This window comes from Alosa sapidissima, chromosome 9 (genome assembly GCF_018492685.1).
Source record: "Alosa sapidissima isolate fAloSap1 chromosome 9, fAloSap1.pri, whole genome shotgun sequence".
NCBI lineage: Eukaryota > Metazoa > Chordata > Actinopteri > Clupeiformes > Clupeidae > Alosa > Alosa sapidissima.
Window position 1 is genome coordinate 18,785,742 of NC_055965.1, and position 13,205 is coordinate 18,798,946.

A 13,205-nucleotide genomic window follows, 5' to 3' on the forward strand; every position below is an offset into this window, starting at 1 on the left:
ATGGTGTATTTTTACTTGATTAGTTGTGTGTGTAACTGTTGTACATTTGCAATATGGCACTTAAGATATACCCACGACTGTGGTTCGGCACCCCCACCTTTGCTCCCTATGCTACAGATCTTTTATTTATTTTCTTATTTCATCACACGTCAAAACACACACACACACACACACACACACACACACACATATCTAACTTTCTCCAACTTTTGCACATCTCCATAGAACTTTTTATTTATTATTTTTGCCTAGCCTTTCTGCCACCCCCCCCCCCCCCCCATCCCCAACACACACACACAAAACACACACACTTACATCATCAATGTCTTCACCTCACATACATACAGCGCACTGCTTGCTACAGTAAGCCTCCTCTACATACTTGCTGCACACTGCCCCCCCCCCTCCTCCCTACATACACAGCACATTGTCTTCAGGATCTCATCCAACACACATCCTCTACATACTTACAGCACACTGCCCCCACCTACCCACACACACACTACACACACACATACACAGTCACTGCTCCACTCCCCTCCTGCCCACACACACATCTTCACTGTCATCACTCACATACATCATACATACAGTACTCTGCTTGCAATAGTAAGTCCCTTCACCATACTTGCAGTACACTGCCCCCCCCCCTCTCCCCTACCTACACAGCACATTATTTCATCAGGAAGCTTCTCCAACACACATCCCCAACATACTTACAGCACACTGCCCCCCCAATACACAGCACATTGTCGCATGAGGAAGCTTCTCCATCACACATATTGCACACTGCCCTCTCCCCACATACACAGCACACTATCCCATCTCCCCTGTCATCCCCCCAACACACACACCAAGACCCCTGGCAGTTGGGTTAGGCCCTTGAGCCGTGGATCTGCCCACGGTTTCTTCCTTGGTAAGGGAGTTTTTCCTTGCCCCTGTTGCTCTTGGGTGCTCCTTGTTGGTGCCCCCCCCCCCCAATCCCAATCCTCCCCCACCTTTCTTATGCAGCCCTTGCCACTTAATCTACTAAACCCCTCTTCTACTGCACTTTTTACCCCCCCCCCCCCATAAATGCACAAATAGGCTTACACCAGACATAATTTCACTGCATTTCTTACTTCCAGTAACTATATGCATGTGACAATAAACTTCCTTGTATCCTTGTATTTATGATAAGATATGATGCAGTATGACTCAGTATAGTATGATGGTATGCAGTACTGTTGCATATGATATGACATATGTAATTATTATGCTATTCTATCATTAAATCACTGCTTTGTAACTTTCAATTGTATAATTAACAATTAACTGTATTAATTAACTTCTCCAGTGTGGCTGAGCTGAGTCTTCAATTTGATCACATGACAGAGGAGCAGGCCGAGAACGTTCTCAAGTTCTTCATTTTGCCCTTCCTGTCCAGAAACACATCAGGTCAGAATTAAGACATGGGTTCCTGAAATATGTTTGTGATCTCTTAATGCAATGGTCTATATTTGTATGTGCATACATATAGATTGTATTGTCTGCATGAATACTGTCTGCATCATGTATATGTATGTAACATGTAACTGATTCTATACTTGTGTTGTCTCTCCTAGATCCAGGATGTATCTCCAACAATAGCATGACGTGGCTTCTCAACAACTACGGGCAATTCTCTGGCCTTGTCCCACTCAAAAGTCTACTTGATGCCAATAAGTACTTCAATCCGGTAAGTGATGTATTGTATTCAAATAAGAAACCCTTATTTCTACTGTGAATCTGTGCGAATACCACATGCTTTGACTCTCATCAAGGGCTGCTATGTCTATCTCGCCCCTTATGTAATGAAACATCCACCACAATTGGCTGTATTGTTAAGATTTGGTTAATAAGAAGCAAGATGTTATTCAGTGCTTCCTGCTTTTACATTTCATGAAGATAGATGAAAGGTAATCATAGTTGTTAGCCAAACTAAGGTGTCAACAAAAACGTATGGAAATCAATACAAACCAACTCTTCAGAGCAAAACATTGACATGGATTGTAAACTCTCTCTGTCTCCCCTGTTTGTCCCCAGCTGGCTGTCCTGGAGCTGCTCTCTCCCCAGCAGAAGGCGGAGCTGATCCTCCTGCCTCTCGGAGACCTTCCCCCACAGGAGGTCATCAGGGTCGTCTTCAACCACCTCCTGCAGCCTCCCCAGCAGACACAGATGCCCGAGGTCCTGCAACATCTAGTCAGGATTGCACAAGAGGTAAAATGCTACATAGACAATACTTCATTTCAGATTTCAAACAAATTTGGAAATTCTTACTAATGCTTTTTAAAAAGAAATCACTATATCACAATAACTTCAGGAGACATGTTTTTAAATACTGATTTTATTTTGACATCTTATTTCTTCACAGAACGAGATACCGTGTCTCACCCTTCAGTTAGTGTAAGTGCGGTTCAGATCTTATTCACTGTCAATAAAATTATTCATGCTGGTGATATAAACATGTTTAAAAAGTTTAATGCTGATGCACTTTTTGCTATTATCAATAGTATAAATAGTTACAGTAATCAGTAACCAATTCTAACTTCCCCACCCCAGATCAGAGAACCTGTACATGGGTCTGTCACATGTGCCTCCTGAATTAGAGCATATCATCTACACAACCGTCGATCAACTTAGAGGGAACTCACCACAAGGTTCATTACTTTATATGCAATATATTGCTGATATCTACATATAATGTATTTATACTGTAGCCTATAACGTTCTTGTCTGTTTTTTGTCTGAACAGGTTGCATACTTCCACAGCCACCTTCAGTAAGTGTTGCTATGTGTTGTGTGTGCCCGGCTATGTTGAATTGACGATCTATAATGATATATAGATATAATCAGATATACTGACTGCGTCTCTTTCTTTTCCACTCTAGTGTCCTTTCACAAGGGTAAATGGTAAGTTCATTCTCAGGCAAAGTCAATTTAATCACATGCAGTACATATTATCTATGTCTTTTTATACCCCAGAATGTTGGAATGTACATAATACTTTCCTGTGATTTTTGCAGAGACTGAAATTTGCTACAGGACAAACAGGTTTGCACAACCACTTTTTCTGTATTTCTTCTTGCCCTAATGACTAGAACATTGTATATTTCTACAATGTATAGTTCTGCCCAATTTACAGAGCCAGGGCAGCGGAGGAACATCAGAGTTTGTTTGATATTAATTTATTTACCAATTTAATTACGAGCTCATATGTCAGGAAGGCCAATGGGAATTAGGAATGTAACTAGAAATACAATGCCAGAGGAATTACAATAGTGGATGGAAAGCTGCTGGCTTAATGTTGGTAGGGAGATTCCTGAAAAAAAAAAAACACTGAATCACTTAATCTTTGAGATCATACAAACCCTTGTACCAAAAAACGTTGTGTGTCAGCCGTTCTTGAGATATCACACTCAAGGTGGGTTTGACCTTGACCTTGACATTTGACTTCATCATTGAGTCCATGTTCACACCAAATTTGAAGCATATACGTCAAGCCGTTCTGAAGTTGTAACACAAGCACGAAACCTGACCTTTGGAAAATGTAGTTCAGAGAAAGCCTAATTGTATGCAATGCTATAGGCTACCTGCAAAACGGGGCTTTCAGTTGGTGTTGATGTCTGCTCCTTCTGCGCCCAGATAACAATTAGTCATTGAATCTATTGTAATGCCGAAGAGTAGTTAGGAGACGGGGAGGCTGAGATACCGTTCCAAACTCCGGTAATTTATTTTTTATAAAGGATGTACAGGCTAAGGTACGGGTAGCAGGAGGTGTCCACTACAAAACAACAAACTGATCTTGATAAATTAGGTCTCAATCACTCGTCATTCACTCTCATCGGCAGACAACACAACGCAACACAACCCACTCACACGTAATTTACTTCTCCTCTGACTAAACTTACTAGACGTCTTAGAACCCCCTATTCTATTCCCTCCCCTTATCAATCGCTAACCTATCCGAACCCCTAAATATTCCCTCCCGGACACCTCCCCCCAATCAAAACACATCAGAACTTATTGACACATTCTATGACACAGAAGGGAGAGGGAGACACAGACACTCTCGCGTGCACACACACACACACGCCGGGAAAACAGAAGACACAGGGGAACACAAGGGAAAGTCCAAAACGGGGGCAAATAGCCTTGGCGCTACACTATGTTAAATAAACTTTGTCAATGTTAAATCATTGAATCACCGTCGCACTGCAACATAGTTTCTACAAGCTTGCATAAATAACCATTGACAACTTGTTTAGATAGATAGATAGAGATACTTTATTGATCTCCAGGGGAAATTCAAGGTCTCAGCAGCATACATACAACACAAACACATTCTTTAACAGCAGAAAGAGTAATTAAAGTATATAATATAAAAACACAACTAAGCAGTAAGGACAGTAGAAGATAAAGAATAGGCTAAATATACTAAAATACAAATTATACTAACACTTAATACAATATATAAAAATATACTAAAATACAAATTACAAAAATACAAATTATACTAACACTTCAATCAATTATAAAAACAGTATCCACAATGTGGTGATTAATAAATCAGAGGCGCTTGCAATGACTGAGGCAGGGACTGAGCCTGTGATTCTCTGTGCATAGTAAGGTATGGTAAGGTGCTCTGTGTGAATGAGTGTCATGGTGGTAGTGCAATGGTGATAGTGGTCATGGTGATAGTGCAAATGAGCACCTTAACAGTGCAACAATGCAGAAATAAAGTAAAGTAAAGTCTATATATCTATATATTTAACTATTTAAAAAAATTTATAAGTGTGGCCACAGTTCGGCTGTGGCGTGGAGGGGGGGGGGGGGGGGGGGGTTATGCATATGTGCTAATATAGCACGCAAACAGTGAGGCATAAAGACAGTGGTACAAGTGGCTAGTGGACAGACAGTAGGCTACCAAACATGGAGGGGGTGAAGAGGCAGACAGACTATGCAGAGAAGTCTATCTCTCCTCTTTCCTTAAGTGAGGCATTGAACAGTTGTTTGAACAGTTTGAAAAGCAAGTGCATTTATTCATTCTTCTTCATTTAGAAATTCATGTGTGCTGTGCTTTCCTGCCATCTATTTAGTAGGCTATAGCATAGACCTCCACTGATCCTCCACCATCCAGTAGCAGAGTAAAGCGGCACCTAACAGAAATAGAAGGGGGGGGGAACAGACAGCTGTGATATGATTCAACTGAACAAACTAGAAGCTAAGCCTACAATCAAGTCATTTTATGCCACAACCTACCACTCATACAAACGTATCGGAACTCTACCTATTACCGTCGGTCCTGTATTTCCACGCGTGTATCAGGGATGGAAATTAAATATTTTTTCTACCTGCCACTGTGGCTGGTGGATTCCAAAATCTACCAGCCACTCAACTTTTTTACCAGCCACTAGAGAAACGGCATGAAAATGTGATATCATGATTATAGTAGGCTACCCAAAATGATCACGTTAATCGGCATTATTGCGATATGACTAAAATGTGCTGAGTTTTGCCCTAAACCTGTCCTCCAAGCACAGTAGCAACAAAACTAAAGGTCAACAGCACCACATTCATAGTGTCTTGTCATAAAAGTGGTGTGGCTCCTTTAAGACTCCGTTTGTGTGAGTTCTGGAGCATCCTATAATCCAACTCTCTACTTGATCTAACTATAGTGTACATCATCTGATTTAAATATTTACAGGTATCAAGGCTATATTTAACATTTAGCATTTATTTTCTATTTGGCCCGTAATGAAATCATGCACTGAACAATTTAAGCACAGCTCAGCTTTAAGAAACGTAATATGCATGCTTAGCATTTTGTGAAACTACATTGGAAAAACTCTGGTTGTACAGTTATCTAGGCGATATTGTTAACATTTATTTTGTATTTGGCCTTATCATATATGACAAAAGCCCAACGGTGGAGACCGTGTAGACATTTGCTTCAATTTCAATTACGATTGAATTCAATTCGATTACTCGGGAACGGCTATAACTTGTATAAGGGAATGCTTTACACCTTTGCGTTCGGTAAATTCTGTTGTTTATTCTGATAGGGTTTGTAATTTCTTTGAATGAAAAGTTTGTGATATATTCCATCACGACGAATGGGTGTGGAGATGTCCGTCTGTCTGCCTCATAGGTCTAAATAGCAGCGTGTCGCGGGCCGGATTAAAATACCTAGGCCTACTATTCAAAAGATAACTACGTGAGAATATTAGTATGTGAAGATATAACGCAGATCCACAGATCTCACTAGATTTATGTCTATGCAGTCATCCTGAAATAATTTAGCAGTGGCACATGAAAGCATAGTGACAGTTTCTTAATGGTAGTGAAGTGAAAGTGAAGCGTTGCACCAGTGCCTATAGGCTATGATGCTCACTACGAGTTGTAGAACTTCAAATCAGCGCGATTTACCCTTATAGGCTGGTAACGTTAGGCTACATGATCCCTACAGACACTTTCTTATTTTTAACCGTCAATAAGTATGAAAATTAGACCGGATCTGACTATTTGTGGTACGCTAGCTCTACCCGCCACAGTGGCTGGTAGGTTGACCAAATTCACCCACCAGCGCACAAAACTACCCGCATTTGGCGTGGGGCGGGTGGTTAATTTCCATCCCTGGAGCTCCAGTGGAATTTTAATTTCACGACGAGAATTCTCGGTCTAACCGTTCATGTGCCGTTGAAACGGTGTAAATAGGCGACCCATCAGGCCAGCACTATAACTCCGAGCGTGGTAAACAAAATCGGATATTTCAGGCAGTAAATGCTCCCGTTAACAAAAATAAAAAAAAACAGATGTCAGGTTAATTTAGCAAATGTTATTTTGAAGTGTTAAAAAACATCGTTGTTTTAGAATTTCTGAACAAAAGTGGTGATAATTGGGGGTGTTACGATAGTTCAAAACGAAGCCTAGGCTACGTTTCAGCCAGTGACTGTTTGCCATAGAAGGCCAATTCCCTCGTCAGGCCAGCTATCGCTAGGAAAGGCGGCTGACAATTTGACTGTGAAGTTTATTATTACTTAGCTGCTAACACTACCACCGCCACTGCACACAACCGCGAACCTAGATATATTTCCGAGGTCTAGCTAAACGTAGCAGCTACAGTAGGCCTACGAGTTTGTTGCTTATCGATGACAGGTAACGCCAGCTTGCTTGCTTACTTGTCTAGCAGAGTCGTTAAAAATAGACTTCACATACTCGATTCGAATAAAAAACACAGATGAATTGTAACTTACATTGGGTGTGGTAGGAAAACGTCCATTTCGTCGTAGTTTGTTGGACGAAGCAGACGGAAACTTTTTTGATGAGAATTGAGCAGTGTGAAAGCAGTGTGGTGGTTCAAAAGCGACTAATTACAGGATGTGTAGGACTAGTTTAGGGAGCGCCAGATTGTATGCAGGTCGACCCGCACCTGATTACTTTACGACCGTTCTAAATGAGCCCCCTTTGTGATGTCATAGAGAGAAAAATAAGTTTTCAAACATTTTTAATCCCCTATTTCTCAAAAAGTGTAAACTTAAAAAAAAATCTGAAATGATAACTCTTGTCCAATTCCAGACCTACACAACTGTTATTTCAACATGTCTGTACGTTAAGCGGTTAGAGCCGCATTCATTTTTGAAAAGGTTATAATAAGAAGAAGCCAGGAGATTTCAAGATAGTGGATTCCATCCACTATAATGATACACTCAACTCACGTTGCAGTACAATGCACAAAGTTTGCAATTCGATTGTCTTGTGATTGTTTTAACAGAATAACCTGACAAATATTCTGACGTCTATTCTGACCCTATTCTGTTTAAAACGTACATTATGTACGTTACAAAAAGTGCAGTGGATTAGGATCGCAAACTCTGTTTTAAACTGGTTTGTTTTGCCCACTGCTTCACACCTCATGACCTGGAACATGTTTGTGGTTTCATAGCTCTGAGTTGCAGCATCTCTTGGATATGGGACAAGTACCCTGCCAATACAGCGTGTCAGAGTATGCATGCTCTGAGGTGAGGTGCTTTTTTAACTCATTCATGTCTTATCTCTTTGTATAGGTCCTCTTTGAATTTGTCCAGCGCTTCTAGTGAAAATAAAAGTTTACATTAAAAGTTAACCTACAAATTTTACATAAAAAGATCTTGAACTCGAAGCGTTGGGTAATTGGTTCTTCACGTACAGCTGTCAGGACTCACTGCAGAGCACCTGGCCCAGCTCCTGGTCTGCCAGCTGTCCAGCAACAGGACTTACTCCAAGGGGACCTGGAAGCTGCTCCTCACCAAGACCTCTGCAGTTCTGGACGAAGCTCTCATCATGTTCTCACACATGGCCTCCAATATGGTAATGGGGATCTTTTGTGACACGTTTGTTAGAGAGATACTTTTTACATCTCTGTGACCAGAGTGCGAATTACCCCACCATAATTGGGGGGTACTGCTCCTTCACTTCTTCTGACCATAATGTTCCATTACCATATCAATCCCCACCGTGATCGCCAAGTGCAACATGTGTTGTGCAACACACATACAAGGTCTAAACATGCAACAAACTGATAATCAGTAGGCTACAGAATATCTCATCGTTTTTATACTGTATATCCAAAAGAGAACTGTTTTGATCAACTCTGCCCTCTGCCCTCATCTTGTCGTCTCCCTGCGGCCTGCTCACGGCTTTTATCCTGTGCCTCTCCTGTCTGCTGGTCCTTAACACATATGACACGAACAGTGTATAAAACCTAACTGCACCTACAATTTTAATGTAATTGTTTGTAGATAAAAAATAGTTTCATTAAGATAGTATTAGGGTTCTCAGATGAAACTACATTTATCAAACTAAAAATAGGAAATAATAGAATGTAAAAACAATACCAACCAATTAAAAACAAATTCAAATACTAGCACATATTTAGCCTAGGCTACTTGGGTCTTTTTATGTTTCCACAGGTTTCACTGATGTAGGCTTAGCTACATCAGACCCTCTTGTGCATACCGGTAATATAAAAACACAGGATCTGTGCCAAACTAATTTCAAAAGGGCACAATAATTTATTCAAGATATAATGAGAATGGATACCTAGGCTATGGAGTTCATCTCCTTGGAAATGACAATCGATTTTACCTCACCACAATATAAAAGTTTATTTAAATAGAGAATTACCTTGCTAACTAACCTTGGTAACTAACCAAGGTACACTTTACTAGCCTCAGTGGGTAAGTAAGTTGCAGGTAAGTAGCCAGTAATTCAATGTATGAAGAGCTATGAAAGAACAAACACGTTTATAAATGAAGGTTGTAAAATAACACATTTTCAACAAGCTAGACGTCAGTTAGCAACTTACATTTACCCATGCATGTCAGCAGCAAACCGAATTTAGCCTACTGGAGGAATTTACCTAGCGTTTTGTCATTCAATGTTGACACTTGCTCAGTTGCTTCTAGCGCCACGGTGGTTAAAAACTGGTACGGTCCACAATAGGGGTTTCTGAAATCGCTTTACATAAAAATGTTCCTACAGTGAAAACAGGAGTTGACTTGTATTGTAACTGTAATGATATTTTTCACAATATTAGAAAAATTATCTGACCCCCCCAAAACTGATATTTCTGTCTCTTTGGGGGGTACTGGGTCTTCATTGGGGGGTATAGTACCCCCCAGTACCCCCTGTAATTCGAACTATGTCTGTGACGTAAAGTGACAGTGATATTTTAGCAGATAATGGGTCTGGGTTTCGAACCTAGACCAATCCACTGTCAGGGGGCACCATGGCTGCCTTGCTTTGCCTGTGCAGTTTTTGGAATTTGGTATTTGGAATTTCTTTTTAAACATTCTTTTTGTTTTTGTTCCTGCTCCTGACAGTCTCTGAGGATCATGGGTCAATCTGTGACTGATGTCCTGGATATTCTTGGAGAGCTCCGTCTGGAGCTGCTCAGTGACATGCAGTGGGAAGACATCGACTTCATCTCCTCACTGTTTGGTGAACGTCTGCGGCTGTTCTTGCCCTTCGCCTCCGGACAACTTCTGCACTGTGTCAGCAGGAAGAACCTCACCTGTGAAACCTACCAATACATGTATGTTCCAAAGCGAGAGAACAGTAATTTCACAATGTCACATTTTGTGGCAGACAGTTATTAAGTGAGAAAATTGAGTAGGTTGAGTGTTCAGATTACCAAATAACGTGAGGACAAGCGTGAAAACACATTATTATTGTGTCTCTCTTGCTCAACTCAGCTGCAGAGTGACGGTTACAGTACGTTGCTTGGTAACAGTAGATGCCAAAATTATTGTTTGGAACTATTTTTGGGGGGCGGAGGATGAACTAACAAAATGAACGATAGAAAACACAATATGGTGTATTTTTACTTGATTAGTTGTGTGTGTAACTGTTGTACATTTGCAATATGGCACTTAAGATATACCCACGACTGTGGTTCGGCACCCCCACCTTTGCTCATAGCTTATTCATAGCCTCTCCCTATGCTACAGATCTTTTATTTATTTTCTTATTTCATCACACGTCAAAACACACACACACACACACACACACACACACACACACACACACATATCTAACTTTCTCCAACTTTTGCACATCTTCATAGACATTTTTATTTATTATTTTTGCCTAGCCAACACACACACACAAAACACACACACTTACATCATTAATGTCATCACCTCACATACATACAGCGCACTGCTTGCTACAGTAAGCCTCCTCTACATACTTGCTGCACACTGCCCCCCCCCCCCTCCTCCCTACATACACAGCACATTGTCTTCAGGATCTTCTCCAACACACATCCTCTACATACTTACAGCACACTGCCCCCACCTACCCACACACACACTACACACACACACACACACACATACACAGTCACTGCTCCACTCCCCTCCTGCCCACACACACATCTTCACTGTCATCACTCACATACATCATACATACAGTACTCTGCTTGCAATAGTAAGTCCCTTCACCATACTTGCAGTACACTGCCCCCCCCCTCTCCCCTACCTACACAGCACATTATTTCATCAGGAAGCTTCTCCAACACACATCCCCGACATACTTACAGCACACTGCCGTCCCAATACACAGCACATTGTCGCATGAGGAAGCTTCTCCAACACACATATTGCACACTGCCCTCTCCCCACATACACAGCACACTATCCCATCTCCCCTGTCATCCCCCCAACACACACACCAAGACCCCTGGCAGTTGGGTTAAGCCCTTGAGCCGTGGATCTGCCCAAGGTTTCTTCCTTGGTAAGGGAGTTTTTCCTTGCCCCTGTTGCTCTTGGGTGCTCCTTGTTGCCCCCCCCCCCCCCCAATCCCAATCCTCCCCCACCTTTCTTATGCAGCCCTTGCCACTTAATCTACTAAACCCCTCTTCTACTGCACTTTTTACCCCAGACATAATTTCACTGCATTTCTTACTTCCAGTAACTCTATGCATGTGACAATAAACTTCCTTGTATCCTTGTATTTATGATAAGATATGATGCAGTATGACTCAGTATAGTATGATGGTATGCAGTACTGTTGCATATGATATGACATATGTAATTATTATGCTATTCTATCATTAAATCACTGCTTTGTAACTTTCAATTGTATAATTAACAATTAACTGTATTAATTAACTTCTCCAGTGTGACTGAGCTGAGTCTTCAGTTTGATCACATGACAGAGGAGCAGGCCGAGAACGTTCTCAAGTTCTTCATTTTGCCCTTCCTGTCCAGAAACACATCAGGTCAGAATTAAGACATGGGTTCCTGAAATATGTTTGTGATCTCTTAATGCAATGGTCTATATTTGTATGTGCATACATATAGATTGTATTGTCTGCATGAATACTGTCTGCATCATGTATATGTATGTAATATGTAACTGATTCTATACTTGTGTTGTCTCTCCTAGATCCAGGATGTATCTCCAACAATAGCATGGCGTGGCTTCTCAACAACTACGGGCAATTCTCTGGCCTTGTCCCACTCAAAAGTCTACTTGATGCCAATAAGTACTTCAATCCGGTAAGTGATGTATTGTATTCAAATAAGAAACCCTTATTTCTACTGTGAATCTGTGCGAATACCACATGCTTTGACTCTCATCAAGGGCTGCTATACATGTCTATCTCGCCCCTTATGTAATGAAACATCCACCACAATTGGCTGTATTGTTAAGATTTGGGTAATAAGAAGCAAGATGTTATTCAGTGCTTCCTGCTTTTACATTTCATGAAGATAGATGAAAGGTAATCATAGTTGTTAGCCAAACTAAGGTGTCAACAAAAACATATGGAAATCAATACAAACCAACTCTTCAGAGCAAAACATTGACATGGATTGTAAACTCTCTCTGTCTCCCCTGTTTGTCCCCAGCTGGCTGTCCTGGAGCTGCTCTCTCCCCAGCAGAAGGCGGAGCTGATCCTCCTGCCTCTCGGAGACCTTCCCCCACAGGAGGTCATCAGGGTCGTCTTCAACCACCTCCTGCAGCCTCCCCAGCAGACACAGATGCCCGAGGTCCTGCAACATCTAGTCAGGATTGCACAAGAGGTAAAATGCTACATAGACAATACTTCATTTCAGATTTCAAACAAATTTGGAAATTCTTACTAATGCTTTTTAAAAAGAAATCACTATATCACAATAACTTCAAGAGACATGTTTTTAAATACTGATTTTATTTTGACATCTTATTTCTTCACAGGACGAGATACCGTGTCTCACCCTTCAGTTAGTGTAAGTGCGGTTCAGATCTTATTCACTGTCAATAAAATTATTCATGCTGGTGATATAAACATGTTTAAAAAGTTTAATGCTGATGCACTTTTTGCTATTATTAATAGTATAAATAGTTACAGTAATCAGTAACCAATTCTAACTTCCCCACCCCAGATCAGAGAACCTGTACATGGGTCTGTCATATGTGCCTCCTGAATTAGAGCATATCATCTACACAACCGTCGATCAACTTAGAGGGAACTCACCACAAGGTTCATTACTTTATATGCAATATATTGCTGATATCTACATATAATGTATTTATACTGTAGCCTATAACGTTCTTGTCTGTTTTTTGTCTGAACAGGTTGCATACTTCCACAGCCACCTTCAGTAAGTGTTGCTATGTGTTGTGTGTGCCCGGCTATGTTGAATTGACGATCTATAATG

General features: G+C 41.0%; 1 protein-coding gene across 1 annotated transcript in view; it reads left to right on the forward strand.

The window, feature by feature from the left end:
- Positions 1–13,205, forward strand: part of mslnb (mesothelin b) — a 290,146-nt gene that overhangs the window by 97,650 nt on the left and 179,291 nt on the right. The window contains exons 81-86 of the mRNA XM_042103582.1: positions 1,337–1,437; positions 1,605–1,717; positions 2,065–2,238; positions 2,393–2,424; positions 12,930–13,027; positions 13,123–13,148. Of these exons, the coding sequence (XP_041959516.1) occupies positions 1,337–1,437; positions 1,605–1,717; positions 2,065–2,238; positions 2,393–2,424; positions 12,930–13,027; positions 13,123–13,148 (544 nt within the window). The remainder of the gene's footprint in view (positions 1–1,336; positions 1,438–1,604; positions 1,718–2,064; positions 2,239–2,392; positions 2,425–12,929; positions 13,028–13,122; positions 13,149–13,205) is intronic.